The following is a 23,536-nucleotide window of genomic DNA, read 5'->3' on the forward strand; positions in this document are numbered from 1 at the left end:
TGAGGCAGGAGGTGTGCAGGCCCCGCGCGCACCGCCTGCGGGCTGGGCTTCGCGGTGAAGCGCTGACTGCGACGCGATGGCCATAGTTGCGGCCCAGGCGTCTTAGTGATTCTTGCACAGGTGTCCCAGGGGTGTCCCTCGAGGCGTGCGACCCGTCTCTGCCGCTGACCTGTTTCCCTCTCCCTCTGCGTCGCAGCTGCCTCTGACGACAGGTGCTACCGGTACGCGGACTGCGCCAGCTGCACCGCCAACGCCAACGGGTGCCAGTGGTGCGAGGACAAGAGATGCGTGTCGGCCAGCAGCAACTGCAGCGTGGTCAGTACTCGTGCGGGGCCGCTCCCAGCCCCGAGCCCAGCCCCGGGCCCGGGGGACGCGCCGTCGCAGGCCGCCGGCTCCGGCTGCGGCTCGCTGCGCGAACGTGTCGCTCGGGTTCCATTTCGAGTCCAGCAGCTTTTGCTTTTCATGGGTGAGGCTGGGAAAGTTCTTATAAAGCTGATAAAAAAGGTAAGATGCTGTCCCCGTGGTGACGGAAGTGGGGCCACGTCGGTAGGTAGTGAAGCCATTTCCAGAGGCCTCCTGTCGGACGCTCGTGGGCAGTGGCGGGCGCGGTGTGCGCTGGGGATAGACTGTGTGCGTAAGTGTGAGCGGTAGTTCACCTTGTGTCTGTCTTGACGTCGGTGGTTCCCAACCGGAGGCGCCTTTGTACCCCAAGGGGACGGTGGGCAGTGCGTGTGGACATTTTCGGTTGTCGTGACCTCACTGAGGCTGCTACCGGTATCTAGGAGGTAGACACCGTGGGTGCTGCCAGACGTCCTGTAATGCTCAGGACGTCCCCACAACAGTCACCGGACCCAGAAACGTCAATAGTGATGGGACTGAGAAACCCCGCTGGAGGTAGACTGTTGAAAAAATTATAAAATTAATATTTATGGTAGATGAAAATTGATGAAGAGCAGCAAAAAATAACCTTTTAAGTGGGTAGTAAAAAAATATCCCGTTTTTTAGAAGAGGTCAGCAAATTCAAATAAAAAATTTAAAAGTATTAAAAAGTGCATTTAATGGGATTTAAGTTCCTATTAATAGCTTAAATAGCTAAATAATATGCATATAGATTTTCAACTAAATACAATATACATTATTTTTTCCTGAATTTTTATTAATCAACAAAAGTATCTACTTATTTTTTAAGATAGCGGGCAGTGGTGAAAGCTAAAGAAAAGGGAGTTTGAAAACTAAGTAGAACACTTCTATTGTATGATATAAAAATTTTCTCCTGTAACCAATCATATTTCAAAACATTAAGTTTTACGACTCCCTTCTACAGTAATATTTAAAACTGAAAATGAGGAAAATTTCGGTTACTGAGTCAGACCGAATCCCTTTGCTTTCACACAGATGGCGGTGTCCAGGGTGGGGCGAAAGCGCGTTTACAGCTGTTCATGTGAAAACTCACGCAGTTACTAATCAATACTGTAGGAATACGCTCGGTTTCCCACTCACAGCTGTAAACCTGCTTTCGCCCCACCCCGTATCCATCCCAGCGACGTCAGTTGCTTTCTTAACTGTACATACTTGAATTTATGACTTGGCTCTGAAAATGTGAATCACTTTTTTCACACTCGCGTTAATATTCATCTGATGAGTTACGTTGGTGAGTCGTGAAAACAGGAGGGAAGGAAGTAGGAGGCATGGAAATAAGGGACTAAAATGGGGAATGTTATTAGGTGAAAATTGCAAGCAGATTTTATTCCAAGTTTTGCTCAGTAAGCCTGAGTCTGTTTGTGTTTAGACATTCACATGATGTCAAAATATGCATATCAACAGAGTTGTGGTATAGGAATTGCCATCAGGTGTTCCGTTTATAAAGTGTGCTCTTTCGCTGTGTATTTTGTTTTTGATAATGATGTGTTAACCGGGCAAGCGGCGGGTGAGCGAGTGCAAGTGACAGATGGTCCTCGCTTGTGATTTGGACCCCGATGTAATGTGTCTTTTAGACAGTTTTAGCGCCGTGCCTGGTGATTAAGCTGAACCAGATGCTAATGGATGCAGAAAGGCCTGTGAGATTGTAGTGTAAATGATGTCCATGGATATCCACTTTCATTATTTAATCATATTTGCTGCAAGTTGCATATATTGTGCTCTGATAGCTCAGGTAACCTGCTTACTTCTCACGTATTTTCATTTTAAATTTGCATCTGTGTTCGAGTGAAGATCAGTAGAGTAATGGTTAGTCGCCATAGTCCGTTTCCAACGTACATCTGCTTCATTAGGCCCCAAAATGCCAGCCATGTTTCAGAATAATAGGCAGCTTGCTTCCGTAATTGATTAAATTGGTGCTGTGTGTAATTGAAATACAGTTTCATCTATTGTACTGGTTCAGTCCCAGTAAATGCCTGCACTGTTTTTCATGAAGAGCGGCGTGGTCGCTTGGACCGCGGCTGCTTCTATCACTGAAATCCTAAGGGCTGGCCTGAATCTGCTGTTTTCTCTCTTATCCTGAGATGTCGCTCAGCCATTCTATCGCCATTTTTATAGGGAATTCTGTTTGTCAGGTTATTCGAGTAAATGTATTTCTCTTCAGTTAGCTGGCAGATGTTTGGAACGATAGTCATATGAACCAGTGCTAAGATTTATATACTATATGAGAACAAAAAGTCATGAATTAGAGTAAATAACAAGAAAGCGAACATGTTTCTAATGAAAATGTGATGGTTGAGTTCAGAGTCACAAGGTAATCTGAGATTTTAAAATTGTACCTTTTGTTACTTTTTTAGGATGAATAAAAATAACATGAGTATCTATGTTCTTTTTATGTTACCTTATAGTATATGTAATTTGCTCTAAAGGAATTAACATCTGCGGAATGGAAGTGACTACAGTGTGTTTTATGTAGGAAAGTATAGTAGTTTATAAATAAATATTTGGTGGGTGACACAGTATTGCAGAGGATGAGCATTGTTTTAACTGTTTTTATATGTGGGGTAGTTATAACTAAATTTCAACTTTTAACTTTACTGACTGGAAAGAAATATTTATCTCCCTTATATGAGAAAGCCTGAGGCAAGCATTTATACCTATAGAGAGGGGAAAAAAACCAAACCCCCCCCCCCAAAACCTGAAGTGCCCAGGATGTAGCATTAAGTTCTTCATGAATTTTTCTCAAAGATGAGTCCCAGGAAGAACTGAGCCCAAAATTTTAGTATCTGATTTTCACGAGGGCAGTTTTTTTTGTTGTTGTTTTTCAAATCCTCACCTGCGGATATTATTTCCATAACTTTTCAGAGAGAGGGGGAGGGAGGGAGAGAGGAACATCGATGTGAGAGAGACACATCGACTGGTTGCTTCCCACACGCACCCCAGCCGGGCCTGGGATCGAGCCCGCAGCCGAGGCACGTGCCCTTGGCCAGAATCGAACCCAAGACCCTTCAGTCCGCAGGCCGAAGCTCTAACCACTGACCAAGCCGAGGGCCGTTTTATCGTAGATACCGGTAATATGTGAACTACTGGACCTTGGTGTCTGTGGGGAACTGCCGCTGAAGTTCCTATGTTGCCTGTTTTCTTTTTTTTTTAACCTTTTAGTGCTGGAATTGGTTGAAATATGATTACACTCTATAGTAGGATTGATCGAAATGTAACTTTTGCAGGTTGTTTGCAGCCTGGATAAAGGCAGTGTGCGACAAATATTGGAGAAACATCAGTGAACCCCAACCAGTATTGAATGTCTGTGGAAGTAGAATTAGTTTCAGTTATTGAGAAAATAATTTATCTCTTTAAATTTTATTGGATTCTGATAAAGCATCTCTTAAATTTTTACTACTTATCATTTCTACTTCATTCCCAGGGATCCGCATGTTAGTTTTATCATCACTAGATTTATTTCATGGGATCCTTAAGAGAATGGCTTTGTGCATTGGCCTTATTAATTGAATTGGAAGCCTGTTACCAGAATCAGTGGAAAATGTTTTCATTAGAAGGTTTCTGTTTCAAATTGTGTAATTTGCATATTTTTTCTAATAAGCACACATTCCAATTCCAAGAGGTGTAGTTTAACTAACTAACTAACTAAAGAGAGATTCTGATTCAGTAGAACTGGATTTGGGGTTAGCAATTTGTATTTTAAAAGTCACCAGGTAACTTATATACACTGAGGTTTAAGAGTCACTGCTGCACAAAGGTGAAAAGTAATGTTTTGTCTTTTAACTTTCTAGTCTGTGAGAAACTACACCAAATGCCATGTGAGAAATGAGCAGATTTGTAACAAACTGACCAGCTGTAAAAGCTGTTCCCTAAACTTGAACTGCCAGTGGGACCAGAGACAACAGGAGTGCCAGGCTTTACCAGGTGAAGACTTCAGTTTGGTAAATGAGTTTTATGGTCCACAGATGAGTAACGTCAGAGTAAAGAGCTTTTAGTAAGAACATTCCATTTGCTAAAATTAAATCGATAGTAATTAATAGTAATATTGGAGTAATAATAGTATTGTTTCTACAAGAATAATTGTATGTTTGCTTCCAATTCTCTTAAGGTTTCTTGTATTTTTTATCCTATTGACTTGATCAGAATCTTCTTCCAATTAAAAAAAATGGTATCTTAACATAGAAAATAATATGCACTCCTATTGATAACATTTAAACATATTTGGTTCATATTTTAAGTGCCATATACATTCTGGGAACTATTTTCTACTGACTTTTTTCTATTATAAATTGTAACATTTATAACAAATGTGTGATTTAATGAGAATCTACGCTGTGAAAATGAGAGCAAAGCTCATTTTAAAAAGCAATTTCAATTTATTTTTTATAGTTAACACTCTTCTTAGTAGACCCTAACTACTCTTTTCTTTTTAAATATCAAAAGAGAAAATCAGAAAATGAAAAAGTAATATAGATATTTAACCAGTTTCATCTTCTTGTTGTAAAGATAAATTGAGACCCTCACTCTGGTTAAGTTACTTGCTCAGAGTTGCATGGCTTGTAATGGCAGAAATAACTATCAACTGGGTGTTCAGTATTGGTTTAATTGTTTGCCTTTCCCTAGCCCATGCTTTTTGTTTATTTTTTCATAAAAAATTTCTGAACCTATGCAATTCTAAAATGTATTGGAAAATGTCATCCCACGATTCATGCCTTTCTTACTAGTCCATGTAGTTGAATAAAAATTAGATTGCCTTTAAAAGTACCATTGAGATTTTGGAATGTATGTTTATTCAAATTTTGAATTTTGTTTTACATATTGACCTTTAGAGCTTTTACATAGTGATATATTATGTGTGTTCACTTTGAGAAAATTAGAGACTAGGAATGCAGTAGGCAGGATTTGAGAAGCAGTAGTGAGCTGACACTAAACTTGAGAGTAATATTGATTTCTAGGTGTTAAACTCTAAAATCGACATACAGATCAGTAAAAATACTTACAAAGTCTCTTTCAAAAGACAGAGTAAATCCTTGGCCAAATTGATATTTGACTGAAAGGAATGTGTGTACAGAAAGGAAGATTGCTTCAATAAGAAAGGGATTTGGTTACCAGTGGGAGCTTTAAAAAATAATAGTAAAGTTATATTCGGTAGTCCCTACCGACTCATTGCCCAGGAAAAAACTTTGGTTTGGTACAAGGGCTTCACTTGACTAGGCTAAAAGAATCATAAATACAATAAAATAAATACAAGGAAGCGTTTTATTATACACCAACCTCCCTTGTTTTATGTTCATATTTACTAAGCAATCAAGTGGGTATATATCGTGTGGTTTCCTTTCAGCTCGTCTCAAGGAGGGCGATGCTCTCAATGGAGGGGTGGCCCAGTCTATTGCAGTTGCACTTCTCCATGAAAATTTGTGAATTGCATTTTTAAAATTGATCTCATATAAACTTGGCAATTTGAATTTTTCTCACTAAACTTATTAGACAAATTAACTGCTATCCTTTTAACTCTAAAGTTGCATTGAAGTTCAATAGTACAAAAGCCTAAAACATCAAAACATTAGGCTCAGTAGTGTAATTTAGTTTAGCTTCAAAGGCCCATGCATTGGTTTTCATTTGTGCAATTTGTCAACCAGGTATTTTTGGCCTCAGGAAAAAAAAATGGGGCAGGGGACTGGCCAAAAAATCGAAATCCCTCCTTGGTTCAGTAATGTTAGAAAAAGCCATAATTTAACAAAACTTTTGCACTGTTTCCTTAAAGTGATTTATTTGGTAGTTCAGATTCTAGAAGACAAAACGATTGCTATATATGTAGCCTGAAAATGAAAACAAAGCTGTTTTAAACAATTTCATAAAATAATAATTACAGTTTATTGAGGGGTTACTATGTTCCAGGCGCTGTGTCTTACTCATGGTACCCAATTTAATACAACAGCAGTTATTAAGGAAACAGTTTCCTGTTCATGGACCCTTTTAGTGGTTCCATGAGGTCAGAACTAATAATATGAAGATATTATTTGCATTTTTAATTCTCAGTCTGTTAGGAGTTTACTATGGAGTTTTCCAAAGGCTCTGTGATATGTGATTCCAATAGATTGAATGTAGAAGCACATATGAAAATACGGTTGTCTTATATTAAACCTCCATTAAAGAGATTTGCAAAAATGTAAAACAATACCACACTTTTCAATGTTCTGTTTTGGAGACTGTAATTAAAAAAATATTAAGTATGCTATTTATAATATTCCCCCCACCGAACATTTTATAGGGAAAATTTAAAATACATAGAAAAATGGAAACAATATTAGAGGGGACGCCAAACACCAACACCCTAGATTCTGCAGTTAACGTTTCTCTCTGCTTTAACCCTGATCTCTCTGTCTACCCACCCCTCTATTTATCAGTACATCTTAACTTTTTGATGCTGGGCCCCTAATCTGACCTGTCAGCTACTCTCTCTCAGGAAGAGAATTTGATAATACATCTATTTGAGGTCCAAATATGGCATAAAGGGGAAAGACATCCTAGAAGCTGGAATAGTGTATTTGTAATGAATTTAATGAATTAATTTCTTTTATTTTGTTTTTAAAAAATTTTTTTCAATTACAGTTTACAGTCAGTATTATTCTGTGTTAGTTTCATGTGTGCAGCATAGTGGTTAGGCAATCGTGTGCCATACAGAGTGGTCCCCCTGATATTTCAAGGGCCCACCTGGCCCGGTACGTAGTTATTAGTGTTATTGACTATATTCCTGTGCTATAATTCATATCCCTGTGACTGTTCTTTCTGTGACTACCCATTTGTATTTCTTAATCCCTTCACCTTTACACCCAGTCCCATAAACCCACTACTTTCTGTCCACCATCAGTCTGAATTTTATAATTTAAAATAAACAAATATATCTTTAAATGATCAGCTTTAATTTTTATATGGTCAAAACCAATAGGCATAAAATGGGTAAAGAAGAGATCTGTGGAGTCCTTGAGAGTTCCAGGGGTCTTGAGCCAAAATATATGAGAACAGCTGCTTTAGAACAATTCCATAAAGGTTTCACTAATGCATCGAAGGCCTAAAGGGCTGGAGGCACCCATCTATTTAATGGGATATGGAAACTAACATCTCTTCAAACTTTATAGATCAGTGTGCTAATGAAACACTGCACTGTTAATTAGTACACACTAGTACATACCTTTATAATATAGTTATACATCTGATTTTAGAAATCGGTGCTGTTTTAAGTTCAATTAGAACTTTAAGGATTAACCACTGTTACTGAATAGTGTGTTTCAACTTTAGAAAGACCTGAATAACTGTGTAAAAAATGAATATTAAAAAGCAAAGATCATAGCTTCTTATCTAAGTATAACGAAATGAGAATTTTCTCCCCACAATGATAATTAAAGAACCAAACTTATATCAAAGTAGTACACCTGGACCGTGGAAATTAGATTTGGAAGACAATTAGCTACACGTGTAGGAATAACACAAATTGCTTTTGTTATATGCTGGTTATTGTTTTGAATGATCTTGTATTATGTAAATTGGACTTTGGGATATAAATGTAGTAGTCATTTTACTTGTTGAGATACCATATGCCAAAACAACAGGTTTACAGAGGAAACCTAGCAAACAGTCAACACATTTTAATCAATGGTATAGAGCCATAGCTTATCATATGTTTAAAATTAAAGAAAAATTAGGATCTTCTGTTCTCATTCTCGACTAAACGATTAGACACATTTTGTTCAGTATATTATATTGATATATTTAAATATTTTAGTGTTAAGATTATTTAAACAAATACAGAAATGACATTTAGGATTCTGAAATAAATGAACAATACACATGCTTTCTGGTCACCTAAAAATAAGATGTAATTTGTTTTTTCTAGCTCACCTTTGTGGAGAAGGGTGGAATCATATTGGGGACGCTTGCCTCAGAATCAACTCCAGCAGAGAAAGCTATGACAACGCCAAACTTTACTGCTATAATCTCAGTGGCAACCTTGCTTCGTTAACCACCTCAAAAGAAGTAGAATTTGTTCTGGATGAAATACAAAAGTATACGCAGCAGGTAACAGCTATGCTGGGAATATAGGAATATGGGAATATGCTGGTAATACTGTAATTATTGGCAACAACTCAATCTTTTTGTAATTTAATACATATTTTTACTAAATCTTGGAAGTAAAAGTAGAACTGACTTCAAAAGTGCATTTAGTAATAAGGTTTTCTATGTTACTCATCTCATACTTTGCACAGTAAACCAATGCATTGTCTTAACGAAGAATTCATGCGACTAAATATACTGAAAAAATGGCATATAATTTAATAATTTGTTTTGATGTATTATTACTTTATAACTTGAAAAATCCCTCTTAATAAAACACTAGACCAACACATTGGCTACATTGGTACATATGTATATTGTGTGTGTGTGTGCACGTGTGTATTGTGAGTTATGTTTTTGAATTATGCTATTTTTCTAGATATACACTTGCTTGAAATAACATACTAATGGTTAGTACGACTAAACCCTAATATTTAAAGTATATGGAAGATATATACAGCACTTGGAAACAGTTTCGGTTCTCTAGAGAGTTGTTTTATAGACAATATTTCCACACAAGATAGAATATTCCCTTGAGAATTTAATCAAAATACCATTTTATAAGAAATTTTCAAGAGGAATTGCTACTGTTTATTTTCTGTTCTTGGGGTGTTAAAATATACTCAATTCCTAAAAGAATATATTAAATAGGAGATTTGGAAATAATTTATCAAATCTACTTTTGAAATACCTTATTTCGTTCATGTACTTCTTGAAATGGTTTGAGGGCCTTCTAAAATTCGAGATCTAATTGACACATAACATTAGTTTCAGGTGTACAACGTGATGCTTCAGTGTTTGTGTATGTTGTGAAAATGACCACAGTAAGTCCAGTTAGTATCTCTCACTACACGTAGTCACGGATTTTTTTTTCTTGTAACTAATTTTAAGATGCACTTTCTCAACAGCTTTCAGTGTGCAGTTGAGTATTATTGAGTGTAGTCAGCATGCTGCACGTGAGACCTCCCTGACTGCTTTCATAATTGGGGGTGTGCAGCTCTGCCCCCAGCCCCTGGCTTTGGCAACCACGCCTGTCTGTTCTCTGTATCTATGAGCTTCTTTCTTTTTTAAGATTCCACGTATAAATGAGATCCTGTGGTATTTGTCTTTCTCTGTCTAATTTCACTTTGAAATAATTTACTAAATCTGGTTTGTTTGAGAAATACCAGTGTTACGGCTGAAGTATAAGATGTATATGGCAGGAGGGATGCATGTCATGTAGGAGAGGCCTTTTGATTTTTTAACTTATTTTTTCTTCTGACACATTTTTACTTTCTTTTTCAAAGGTAACCTTTTAGAATTGTTTTTAGTTATTGATGAATACCTTCTCATATATTAAAATACCGTCTTTGCAGCCCCCCTCTTCTCAGACTGCACACTGGGCGATGGGCACCCTTCACTCATGTTTCCGAGTATTTACATACATAAGTTGAAACAAAAATAAAGCTTTGTTTTGAGGAGTATTCTTTTACCTAAATGGTACAATGTAAATATCATTCTTTAGTTTCTTTTCTGTACTTAAAACATGGCTCTGGAAAGTTTTTCATTTTATTTTATTTTTTTAAATTTTATTTTTATTGACTCTATTGCAGATGCGCCCCTCCCCTCCCCCTCCTGTGCCGGCCCCACCCAGGCTCCCCCTTCCCTGAGGCCATCACCCCACAGTTGTCTGTGTTTCTGGGTTACCATATATGTTCTTTGGCTAATCTCTTCCCCTTCTTTCATCCAGTCCCCCCACCCCCTCCCCTCTGACAGCCGTCTGTCCAGAAAAATGTGACAAGGTTTATTTGTAAAGTTTTAGTTTCAGTCACATGGAGCATACAACATAAGATCTGTTAATATGCTTGTGAAATCGAGAACTTCATATCCTTAATTACAAAACTGAGAGACAGTTCAGTGACCGTTGGGAAATTAGTCCGAGTATGGATCACCTATAAAGAACTTATTATTGGTAAATTCTCAATCTTGGAGTTACAGGCAGTACTAGTATTTCGCATTAGCGCTCCGTTGCTTTTCCCCTTGTTTATAAAATACTATTTTTATTTTTATTTCTTACACTATCACCTTGGAGTGTGCTATTTTAGAAGTCGCATATTTCAAGGATACTTGTTTTAATTGCTCATTTTTTCTTATTATAAGTCTAAAGATTGGATGTGTGATGTACTTAGATTCCCCAGTTTGTAGACGAGCGTTCCCTGCACATGAAGAATGTACTTTCTGTTTCATTAGAAAGCCGAGCTTTAGCAAAACTTCATAGGCGGAAACTTCTGCAAGGTGACACTCCATTAAGCATCTCTTTATAGAAAACGAATCACACCCTGAGTCACTGCGATTGTATAAACTTGAGATAACCCTACCTGGGCAAATAAAGAGCAACACATTCATGCACTTTAAAGAGATGTCCTGGGTCAGATGATCATTTGCTCGTTGGAAACGGCTAATGAAGTGTTGTGATGATTTATGGCGTGCTGTTGTGAATTTTTTCAACGTAGTAATTTATCTTTCATTTTCAACTGCCTGTCCAGTTCATTTACTGGGTAATAGTTACTTTAAATGTTTTATCAACGGCTTCATTTTTCTGTTCTAGTCTTCCTTGAAGATTCTTATCGTGATGAGTTAGGGAGTCATACTTCATTTTAAATGACTTGTCTTTGCTATGGGTAGTTCGGAAATATAGGCAGAGTAGCTGTAAAGGGAAGCTCAGTCATTAATCTGAGATATCTGTGTTGGATCGACTCCTGCTGTTATTATCAAGAGCTGTAAAAATGTTATGGCTTTTTGGTTATAAAAGTATCTTTTAGAGTAATGTATGAGATATATGAGGATCACAAGGCGTAGCAGCATGTGTATATTTATAATTAGAAACATTATTTATTAAGTACCATCTCTGTCTCAGGAATCGGATGGTGGAAAATAACTATTTCTGTTCTAATGAACTTTGTTTGGCAACATTTATTGACTACCTACTATGTGCACAGTACTCTACTAGATTGGATGAGATCTACTGTCATAGTGAATATACATATTTTAATTTTATTTAAGAAATATTTGTTGAGTATTAACTGTGTGAAGTTTATTAAAATTTTTTTTAAAGTGTATTTATACACTTGATAAATATCTAGGTCTTTGGCCACCTTTATAAGCTCTCTATGACCGCTTATGCAATATATTTAGAGTAAATACTGGATATATAGCTCTTATTTCTATTTTGTTAAAGAATCAGGTGGAGAGACACAGTCCACAATTATATATATATATAATAGATGATATGGAGTTTTGAAACCACTTGACATTGTAATACTATCTTACTTGCTTAGTAACTTAAAGAATACATATATTATCATGTATATTAAAGTAGACGTGTTTAAGAATAATGTTAGGAAGATAATAGAATGGGGGTTTCCAGCTCTCATCCCCTCACAGAAACATCGATTTGAACAACCATCTGTATGCAACATTTACAAGAGTAAGGAATCCAGGTGAGAGATGATAGCACCTGGGAGGACCACAGAAATAAGAAAAGACTCATTGAGGAGGGTGAACAGGCAGTTCCATGTTCCCTGCATCATCCCTCCACCAAGGCTGCGCAGGACAGTGAGGCCCCGAGAAACCCCCTCAGCAAAGGGGGAGAGAGTGAAGTGAGCCCCTGACTTTGTCGTGGACGCCAGCTTTAGGCTTGCCCTGATGAACCCTGGTGCTCGACTTCATAAGATAGGTGTTTATATCCCCATTTAATTGAAGAGGAGCCTGAGGTTCTCAAGGGCTGAATAGGTAACCCAATAGTGTAGCTAAACACGAAGTATAGTTAAAAATAGTGTTCTAACCTGTCCTGCTCTCCAAAATGTGCTGCAATTGTGGATTATCTTTGGTAGCAGAAGTCATTAGAAAGGCAGTCCTGTATATTTTCAGATGTGATTTTTAATGCTAATGTACTATTTGCTAAGGTCTATGACACGGTATTTTTACATCTAACTGTTTTCAATGCCCCCCTTGCTCTTGTTTACAGAAAGTGTCACCTTGGGTAGGCTTGCGCAAGATCAACATATCCTACTGGGGATGGGAAGACATGTCTCCGTTTACCAACACGACGCTGCAGTGGCTTCCTGGGGAACCAAACGATTCGGGGTTCTGTGCGTACCTGGAAAGGGCTGCGGTGGCAGGCCTGAAAGCGAACCCGTGTACATCTATGGCCGATGGCCTTGTCTGCGAAAAACCCGTTGGTAAGTAGGCCAGTAGGTTGGGGTTCCTTTAAAACACGGTCCCGACCGCTGTTTCCACCATCCCTTCCAGGGTGGGATGGTTTGTGGGCCTGTAGTAACTTTTGCCATCTTTTTATCTTGATGCCCATAGACTTTTAAATTCACCCACATTCTCACTTACTCCTGTTTGTGATCTTAGTATTAACTTGTGAAAATAATGCATTTTATTGTTTTATACAATCTTTACTTTTCTGGTTGGAATGGTGGGATTATGAACATGTGGTTATAGTTCATTACAGTATACTAAGAATCTGTTCTTAATTTATTATTAATGTCTTTTACTTTGATGATAATAGTCTTTGGAAGAAAGACTTTGTCTTTAAGATTAACAACTAATTTAGAAGCACTTTCATCTTGCATATCAATTATTTCAGTTGGAAAGTAAAAAGAAACAGTTTTGTTACATCTTGTGAAATGGATTTTTGTTATGTGAAGTGAGAAGAGAATATTGAATTCTTTTCTCATTTTGAATATTGTATTTTTTGTTGCAGTAAAATAGTTATAACATAAAATTTATAATTTTAACCACACTTTTTTCAGTTTTATTGAGATCTAATTGACGTTTTAAACCATTTTTCAATGTAGAGTTCAGTGTCATTAAGTACATTACCTCGTGCATTTATCAACACCACCTATCTCCAGAACTTCCCAAACCGAAACTCCATACCCATAAATAACAAGTCTGCTACCCCTGACAACCACCTTGTACCTTCTGTCTCTATGAGTTTGACTACTCTGGGCACCTCATAGGTGGAATCTTAAGGTTTACGTCCTTCTGTGATGGCCTATTCCGCCTAGCATAAGGTCTTCAAAGTTCATCCATGTTGTGCATGTGTCCGAATTTCATTTCTTTCTAACCCTGAATAATTATCCATTGTATGCATACACCACACTTGGCTTACCTATCCATCCATTGATGGATCCTTGAGTTGCTTCTACCTGTTGGCTATTGCAAATGATGATGCTATAAATATAGTTGTACAAATATCAGTCCTAGTTCCTGCTTTCATGTCTTTCGCCAGAAGTGGAGTTGCTATATCATATGGTAATTCTATGTTTAATTTCTGAAGAAGTGTCATATTGTTTGCCATAGATGCTGTACCATTTTACACTCCCAGCAGCAATGTGCAAGGGTTCTAATTTCTCCACATCTTTGTCAACACCTTAAAGATTTTATAGTAAATTATTTATTTTTATTCTTTATATAAGCAACATATTCACTGACAGGACATTTGCTTTGATTAGATGTGGACTATTTATGTAATTGTGGCTGGGAAAGTAAATAATGATAGTATGCAAAGGATTTAGCCAAAAGATAGAACAGTTAGGTCATGTATTGCATTTATACCTATAGCTTTTAAATTAGATACACCTTCATGTACTTTTTAAAGGATTAAACATTCCTAGAAATTATAAAATTTAAATTTGAAAATAAATTTAAGAAGTATCGACATATCTTCGTTAAATTTTTTTTTTTACTGAACTTATCGGGGTGACATTGGTTCATAGAATTAAACAGGTTTCACGTGTACAGTTCTACGGTGCATCATGTGTGTATTGTATTGTGTGTTTCTGTCATTTTCGCTTTAATCGTTATCCCACCCTTGGCTTCATTGACGTATTCCCGGAGCAGCAAAATGCACAATACCCTCTTACCTGTGTTAAATTGCCTCTGCGAGTGAACTCGTTGCATTTGTTGGCTGATTTCAGTGAGTCCCAACCAGAGTGCGAGGCCGTGCAAGAAGCCGTGCTCGCTGCGGACGTCCTGCTCCAACTGCACGAGCAACGGCCTGGAGTGCATGTGGTGCAGCAGCACGCGGCGCTGCGTGGACTCCAACGCCTACATCATCTCCTTCCCCTACGGGCAGTGCCTCGAGTGGCAGACGGCCGCCTGCGCCCGTGAGTGTCCCTGCGGCGGCCCCCCCCCCCCGGCAGCGGGCCCCCCCCCCCCCCGTTCCGTGGGGCAGAGCAGTTAATGGTGCTCTTTGCTTTCAGTCTGAAGAGCAGCTTCTTCACCTGTTAAAATGGTCTTTAAAGCCTTAGATTGTTCTTTTCTTCTATTTAATAGGTCCCCAAAGAGCCAGTAGTGAAAAAGGGTCAGTAGTTGTTGGAATCCCTAGATACCCCAGTGTTTCTTAACCTCGCTGTGCTTTCCGCCTCTGCTGAGATTTTGCTGCCCAGCCTTTAGAAGGATGTGCCCTGTGCACCTTGCCGGGCAGCGGGCAGCGAGCAGCGGGCGGCGCACTTCTCCTCGTCTGAGGTTTTCTAGTAAATGGAACTGGAAGGAAACTTCTTTTCTCAGATGAAAAACAAGTGTGGATTTTGCCATATGCTTCAATATTTCCCAGTTATAATGTTGTGATAATAATGCTTAAAATTCACAAACTGAAGAAAAGGAATATATTTTAAGACAAGTTTTGCCTAACAGTCTCTAAGAAAGCTTTGCTAATAACTGGTATTATTAATAATTAACATATTTGAAGTAGTTGGATATTCTGTTTGTGACAACGAAATCCGGTGGGATTACTGAAAGCAATAATAGACGATTTAGCTCTTAATATATAAAAGTTCAAATAAAAATGTAATTAAATTGATATGGTGAATTATCATACATAGTGTCCGTATTCTCCATAACTTAGGACGCTTTCCTGTTGCTATTGTTTTCTGTAAGAAAAAGAAAAACCATTAGAGTCTGTAAGTTTTTGAGTCAGCATTAAATGCTAAAGAATGAATTTTCTACAGGGTTAACATTAGTCACTTGTGTTTAATGACTCAAAGAATATTCTTCCTTTTTAAATTTATTATTAAAGAAATACAGGAGATGGCATCATTTTCCACCTTCTTACCTCCAATCTCTGAAATGCCTAGCCTGCAAAAAATTCGTAGCAACAAATCATATCGTAATTGATGAATTCTTTGCTCTAATATTCTGTTATCCTTGTACAGTCTTCTATATTGGATTCCTCATGTTCACTGAGACACTCGTGCCATTGTTTGCAGCAATCTGAGGAACAGTTTTGTTTCCAGTATTATGAAAACACTGAGAGCCAATTAAGTCATTAGTACCACAATGAAATTGAGTCTGCCAGAAATGTACCATTTTATTACTTTGGGGGAAAAATGTGACTAAAAGACATTGTTCATAGTGCCTTGTCCCTGTGTCACCATCTTCTGTGGGTATATAATCACCAAGACAAAGCGTGCCTGTTCTAGAAAAATACCAGTAAAAGTAATTAAAGTCTACACCCAATATAGAATACTCTGATTGTGAATTTAAAATTTAAAACATTACGTAGGAACTATTGTAAATGTGATAGCAGACTATAATAGGTTCATCCTTGGAAAAGGCATCACAGTATTGATAGGCTTTGTTGAGGGTCATAGGTTATCCATCAGTTAAACAAAAAGTTGAGCTTCAGTGAGTGAGTCCCACAGTGATTTTCTGCAGCCCTGAAAGTCAGAGACAGCCTGTCTGCTGGTTGCCTGACGGAGGCAGTGTATTCGGGTTCCATGTTCCCATTCAGTTTGGCTCTTTGGGTGGAGACTGAGTTTAATTATCACAGGATGGCCAAACCCTAGTATCCTGGACCCTTGGGAGGAGGATTGTGCGTGCGAGGCAGTCCTCACGTGGCTCAGCTGTCCCAGGGCTGGGCAGGCATCACTTGCACTGGACGTCCCCAGGTAGATGCAGATTTTTCCTTGAAGGCCCTCACTAGGCACGGGAAGAACAGCTAATGTGGCCCTGCATCCCAGACAATGGGGGTGTGGGCTGTAGGCCCCGGATAAGCTCCCCGAAGGCTCTAATACTGGCAAAGCGCAGCAGCCTTTAAGCTCTGACTTCATTTTTCTACGTATCATTGTCACCAACCAGTTTTACCCCTCAAGTCAGTCTATTTAGCTCCTCGTTCATGATGAATTTTCTTTGCTTTGAGTAGTTGCTCTCTTAGGTATTATTACAAAAATGTTTAAACTGTAGATGACCTCTTACAGTCTTTTTTTCAGATGACATTTATTTTTCCGTTAGCTTACAGTTCTATTTGAAATGAAGTCATGTAACGCACTTGTTAACGTTCCTGTCGCGCAGCTCAGAATTGTTCCGGGTTGAGAACCTGTGGACAGTGTCTGGAACAGCCTGGGTGTGGCTGGTGCAACGACCCTAGTGACACAGGAAGAGGGCACTGCCTTGAAGGATCTTCACGGGGACCCATGAAGCTCATAGGAACGCACAGTAACGAGATGGCTCTTGACACCAGTCTTTGTCCCAAAGAAAAGAACTATGAGTGGTCCTTTATCCAGTGTCCAGGTAATAAAAATGTGATGAAAATAATTTCAGTTTTTTCAGACAGTTCAGTTTTCAATCAAATTATTTTCAAACAATTTCAAGACCAAGAATATATATTTTTTTCTTTCTTGTACTAAAGATTTAGGAAAAAATAATGAAGACAAGGCTCAAAATTCAGAGATAAAAATATACATTCTACCCTATATCCATCTCTGTTATATAGATGACATTCTGTTCGGAATTATGAAATAGGCTGACTAGTCATTGCGTATGGTTATTAGATTTGGTTTTATGTCAGTTGTTAAGGGGAAATAATATTGATTTATGCCTGTGTTCTGCCCTAGTATTATAATATTTTAGACTTCAAAGGTAACTCTGAGGATCCAGTCAACCTTCACGCTAAGTATGGGAATTTTCTCTATAAAATACCTATGATGGAGCCTACTGGCCTCATTTTGAAAGTTGCCTTTGGTATTTTCTACCATGCAGTTTTGAAAGTCAGTAATAATTACTCATTTTCAGGGAGTTCTTTTGGTCCCAAAGGAAGTCTTTTCTAACAACCTTCTTAAAAAATCAATTTATTCATTATATTTTAATTGAGTGCCTACTATGTGCTAAGAAATATTTTAGATGTTAGAGATCTAACAGTTAACAAATAAGACTAAAATCATTGCATTCATGGAACCTGTAAACTGATTGAAATTACACATACACCTCAAGTAAATGAGGGAGTTTACCCATTTAAAATGTATAACTCAGCAGTGTTTATTATATTCACAGAATTATGCAATCATCACTACAACCCATTTAAAAACATTTTTATCGCCCCCCCCCCCCCCGTAGAAATCCGATACTGGCAGTCACTGCATGTTAAACCCCACTTCTCCTAGTCAGCTCTAGGCAACCACTAGTCTTTGTATCTCTATGGGTTTGCCTATTCTGGATATTTTATATAAAGTGAATCATACAATTGTCTTTTGGGATTGGCTTCTTTCCCTATGCATCATATTTTCAAGGTTTATTCATGTTGTAGGGTGTCATAGTACTGCACTTTTTTACCAAATAATATCCCATTTTCAGAGTATAGCACGTTTTGTTTATCCGCTCATCACTTTGTGGACATTGGGTGTTTCCGGTTTTTTGGCTTTTTGAGTAACGCTTCTGTGAACATTCATGTGCGAGTGTATGTGTAGACATATTTTCATGGCTTTGGGGATGGGATGTCTGGGTCAAATGGAAACTACGTTTAACCTTTTGAGGAACTGCCGGCCTGTTTCAAAGCAGCTGCCATTGTCTTACGCTCCCACCAGCAGTGCACAAGGCTTCCAATTCCTCCACATCTTTGCCAAACACTGGTTATTTCACATATTTTGATTATAGTCATCCAAATATGTGTGAAGCGGTATCTCATCGCAGTTTTGATTTGCAATTTCTTGTTGGCTAATAATGCTGAACATTTTTTTGTTTGCCTTTGGCCATTTGTATGTCGTCTTTAGAGAAATGTCTTTGCCCATTGTTGAGTTGGGGTATTTGTCTTTTTATTATTAAACTGCAAGAGTTCTTTATATATTCTGAATACAAGTCTTGTATTAAAAATTGATTTGCAGATATTTCCTCCCATGCTGTGGGTTGTCTTTTCACTTTTTTGTTCTTTTTGCTTTTTATTGAATTTATTGGGGTGACACTGGTTAACAAAATTATATGGTTTTCAGGTGCACAGTTCTACAGCACATCATCTATACACTGTGTTGTGTGTTCACCACCCCAAGTCAGGTCTCCATCCATCACCATCTATCCCCCTGTGCCCCCCCACCTTCCCCTTCCCCTCTCCCTCCGGCAATCACCACACTGTTGTCCACGCCCATGAGCTTTTTTCTCTTTTGCTCAATCCCTCCCCCGACCAGCAGCCTTCCCCCTCCCCCTGACAGCTGTCAGCCTGCTGTCTGTGAGTCTGTCTCTCTTTTGCTTGTTAGTTCATTTGCTCATTAGATTCTACACATGAGGGAAATTGTATGATACTTGTCTTTTCTGACTAATTTCACTTAGCATAATGCTCTCCAAGTCCATCCGTGCTGTCACAAGGGGTAAGATATTTTTCTTTTTTACAGCCGAGTAGTAGTCCATGGTATAAATGTGCCACAGCGTTTTTATCCGCTCATCTACTGATGGGCCCTTGGGCTGCTTCCAAATCTTTGCTATTGTAAATAAAGCTGCCATGAACAAAGGGGCACGTATGTTCTTTTGAATTAGTATTTCGTGTTTCTTCGGATAAATTCCCAGAAGTGGAATCACTGGGTCATGAGGTAGCTCTATTTTCACTTTCTTGCTCTCCACAGTGGCCGCACCAGTCTGCGTTCCCACCAGCAGCGCACGAGGGGTCCCTTTTCTCCACAGCCTGTCTTTTCACTTTTTTGATAGTGCCCTTTAAATCACAAAAGTTTTAAATTTTGATGATATCCTGTCTGTTTTTTTATTGTTTCTTGTGCAATTGGTGATATTCCTTTGAAACCATGCATACTATGAGATCCCAAAGATTTATGCCTTTTTCTTTTAAGAGTTTAATAGTTTTAGCTCTAACATTTAGGTCTTTGATCAGTTTTGAGTTACTTTTTTTTTAAGACTCTACCATGTTTTTAATTTTTTATTAATCTTAGAAGGAGGGAGGGAAGAAAAGAGGGAGGGGAGAGAGAGAGAAGGGGAGAGAGAGAAGGAGAGAGAGAGAGCGAGCTGTGGTCTCCTGCACGCGCCCAGACCAAGAATCGAACCCACCACCTTTTAGTGTACTGGAAGACACTCCAACCCGGTCATGCTGGCCAGGGTGGGTCACTTTTTATATGTGCTGTGAGAAACCATTTGGTGAAAAGACTGTTCTTTCCCCATTGAATTTATTTTTCATTTTGCATATTTTTCATCTCTAGAAATTGCATTTTAGTCATTTTATATTTTCAGTTTCTCTCTTTCTCTGTATTCTTGAGTATATGGATAATTCTCTTAATAGCTGTTTTAAAAAACCTTCTGTGCTCATTCCATCTCTGTACCATTTATTTGTCTGTTTCTATTGATGTATATATTTTTTACTGAATATGGGTCAGAATTTTCAGCTCCATTATTTTGCGCAGTGTCCTGGACATTGTGATTTTTGCAGTTTATTCTTCAGTTTTGTTGTATTTCTTTTAGGCTGTTGAGCTTTTTTCTGGCATGCGATTATATTACACAGGCTCTGTATGATCAATTTCAAAATTGTTTTTAAGGTTTGTTAGGACCTGTACATAGCAACCCGAAGTCCAGTGCAAATTAATTTCCACTAAGATAGTGCCTTTTTGTGACCTTTGTACCATCTCTTTGCACTATGAGGTCTCTCCACTTTGACTAGTGGGGATGCAAACTATTCCTAATTCCATGGGAGGTCCTGGCATTGTTTGACTTGCTGTTTTCTGGTAGTTCTTTCTCCAGCTTCATGGAGTTTCACATTATGTTCAATTATTCAGTCAGAGGTTCAATCACCTCTGCAGCTTGCTCTGTGAAGCTCTCTTCTGTAGTATTTTGTTCTACGATCATGATCTTTGTTTCCTCAATTGAATGAGCTCTCTGGCCTTTGTTTGGGTTTCCCTCTCTGGGCTGCATCCTCTCATCTGCTTCCAGGTAGCAAGCAGGGCAGTCACATTTTGTTTTTCTTTTCTTGGATGTGCCATTCCTGAGCTGCCTGTTATCTCCCAAAGTAGTCGCTTCCTGTGTTTTCTCTAGTTTTCTTATTGTTTACCATTAGAGGCCTATTATCTGAGTGGTTAATCGGGCAGAAGGGGAACCCTTCTATCACTGTGTTTTTATTTACAGTTAATCTCTTGTAAATAGCATGTAGGTCCTGTTTTTTCTTTTATTTTGGTCTTTTCTTTAAAAATCTAGTTAGATAATCTCTGTCCTTTATCAAAATGTTTAGTCAATTAATATTTAATATAGTATTGGTATTATTGAGTTTAATTCATACCATTAGGGTATTTGTTCTACAATTTTTCTTTATTTTTTTCTCTGTTGTTTGTTCTTCCTTTTGCTCTTTTTTTTTTGGATGAATTGTTTTTTAAGTCCATTTTTTATCACTTTCATTGGATTTTTAGCTATACCTCTTTTGTGTTTTTTTTAGTGACTGCTGTAGTGATTGTAATAGTCATCTTTATCTTATCACAGTCTACCTTGAATCAGTATTATACTACTTCATGTATAAGGTAAGAATATTACAATAGTGTAATTCCACTTGCTTTTTTCCTGTCCTTTGTGTAATTATTGCCATATATTATATATAGGTTACTAACCATACAATACATTATTTTTGCTTTAAACAATTTTCTTATGAAGAAATAAGAAAAAAATCTTTTTATTTACCCATATATTGACCATTTCTTGTGATCTTCATTTTTTTCAGATCGATCTAAATTTCCTTCTGCTGTAATATTTCTTTAGTTTGATGAACTTTAATGTAAATACTGTGTTTTTCAGTTGTGGCATTAAAATATGATAACTTTCATATATATGAAAAATGTTTTTATTGTGTATATGTGTCTTCATAGTTCAAGGATTTTTTTGTTGTTGTTGCTGGAAATAGTATCCTAAGTTGACAGATATATTTTTTCAATGATTTGAAGATATAATTTCCTTTTCTTGTGGCTTCCTTCATTTCTCTTAAGAATTTCTCTCATATTAGTTTGCTGTTTACCTTTTAAAAGTAGTATGTCTTTTTCCTCCCTCTGACTTTTTTAAGTAGTTTTTGGATACCAGTAATTTTAATATGATGTACCTAAATGTCAGTTTTATTCTTTGAAATTGTGAATTGTATGGCTTATTTATTCTGTGGCTTCATGTTTTTCATCAATTTTGTAACTTTCCTGACATTTTCTCATCAGATATTGCATTTGTTCTGTTTTGTCACTTGGTTCTCCATTTCTAGGAGTTCTCTTCACTTATGTTAGGCTTTTTCACTATGTCCCTAATTTTTCTTACTGACTACCCTATATTGTATATTCTTGCATCTCCTTTGATCTATATTTCAGTTCACTAATTCTTTCTTTGAATGTTTCCAATTTTCTCTCAAATCTATGTTTCATTTATTTCTTACTATTTAACATAGCACTGAAGCTCACTGTATTAAAGCAGTTTTACTCATGATTCTACATCATCTGTTTTTGCTGAAATCTGCTGGGCAGTTCTTCTAGTGTCTTCTGTTTTTTTCTCATGTGGTTACAGTTCTCTGGCAGTTTGGTTTTGGGTGGTCTCCGATGCTTCGCTCACGTGTCCAGTGGCGTGTGAGCTGACTGGCTGATCGAGGGGTCCTCAGCTGCAAATTCCTGAGATTTAGCTTGAGTTTAGGTCTAACAGACACCGGCTTTCTGCGTGGTGTATTCACACCTGAGGCAGACATCCTGTGTCATGCTCTCCAGCCGCCGTGTGGAGGCGAACAAGTCACTGTGCTTGCCCGCGCATCGCCCAGGATTGCCTTTGGAAGTTCTCGCTTTTGGAAAGGGGTAGTTGAGTGGCATCATACTAGGCATCCTCCTTTAATTTCCGAAGGGGGACTGCAAGTTACTACTTCCTAGTTTTATTTGTGTACTTTTCACCATACCCAAATTTTGGTTGTTGCTGGCAAGTTTTCTTACTCTTTCCGTAGAAATCTGTGAGGAGTAGGTGCAATTGCTAAATTTAGCCCTCTGACTCAGTAGTTAAAAGGGTTTATTTTTCTGATGAAAAAAATGTAGCCAGGAATTTCATAGAATACCTAAAGCAACCCATCTCTTATTTTGATTTCTTTCAGGTAATGCTTCGCACATAGTGAGCACTCAATACATTTTTTTTACATGAGCGAATTAACCTTACTGGTTTCACATAAAGTTTTCTGTGAAATGATATCTTAAACTTTCAAGCACAAGGTTACAAAAATTAAAGTTGACATCATTGTTTCTTACTATAAAAGTAATATGAAGTTATTTTAGGGAATTGATGGTGCAGGAAAATTTGCTAAACCAAGATAACCATCATTAACTTTTCCAAAGGCACAGTTATACATTTAAAAACAAAATTGTGATCATTCCAAACATAATGTTTTATATCTCTATTTTACTTAATCTGTCATGAACATTTTCCTTTGTTACTAAGCTTCTTCCTGTTTCATAAGGTAATCTATGATAATGTTGAAAACTGCATTATAACTTTTCTCAGTTTTATTAACGGATGTTGAAAATTATTTAACATTTTCCATAACTCCATGTCATTTCTATGCTGTGTTACAATAGAGCTATGCCTCTGAAAATTTCTGTAAGATACAGGTATTTGGGTTTTACTCTGTATGTGGGTGTATTTTTTCACCCTTAGATATTAACTCATGTTGATGACCTTGTGCTAGTCTCGGGATTTCCCTCTCATTTCCAAATTTTCCACATAGTAGAGGTGTGTATTTAATGTCTGCTGTTTTAATTCATAC

The 23,536-nt window shown here is 37.7% G+C and overlaps 1 protein-coding gene across 1 annotated transcript in view; it reads left to right on the forward strand.

Moving 5' to 3' along the window:
• ATRNL1 (attractin like 1) overlaps positions 1-23,536 on the forward strand; it is a 350,792-nt gene that overhangs the window by 56,733 nt on the left and 270,523 nt on the right. The window contains exons 13-18 of the mRNA XM_087823974.1: positions 197-315; positions 4,209-4,341; positions 8,312-8,493; positions 12,536-12,749; positions 14,499-14,687; positions 16,873-17,091. Of these exons, the coding sequence (XP_087680100.1) occupies positions 197-315; positions 4,209-4,341; positions 8,312-8,493; positions 12,536-12,749; positions 14,499-14,687; positions 16,873-17,091 (1,056 nt within the window). The remainder of the gene's footprint in view (positions 1-196; positions 316-4,208; positions 4,342-8,311; positions 8,494-12,535; positions 12,750-14,498; positions 14,688-16,872; positions 17,092-23,536) is intronic.

Source organism: Miniopterus natalensis, chromosome 14 (genome assembly GCF_054644295.1).
Source record: "Miniopterus natalensis isolate mMinNat1 chromosome 14, mMinNat1.hap1, whole genome shotgun sequence".
NCBI classification, from domain to species: Eukaryota; Metazoa; Chordata; class Mammalia; order Chiroptera; family Miniopteridae; genus Miniopterus; species Miniopterus natalensis.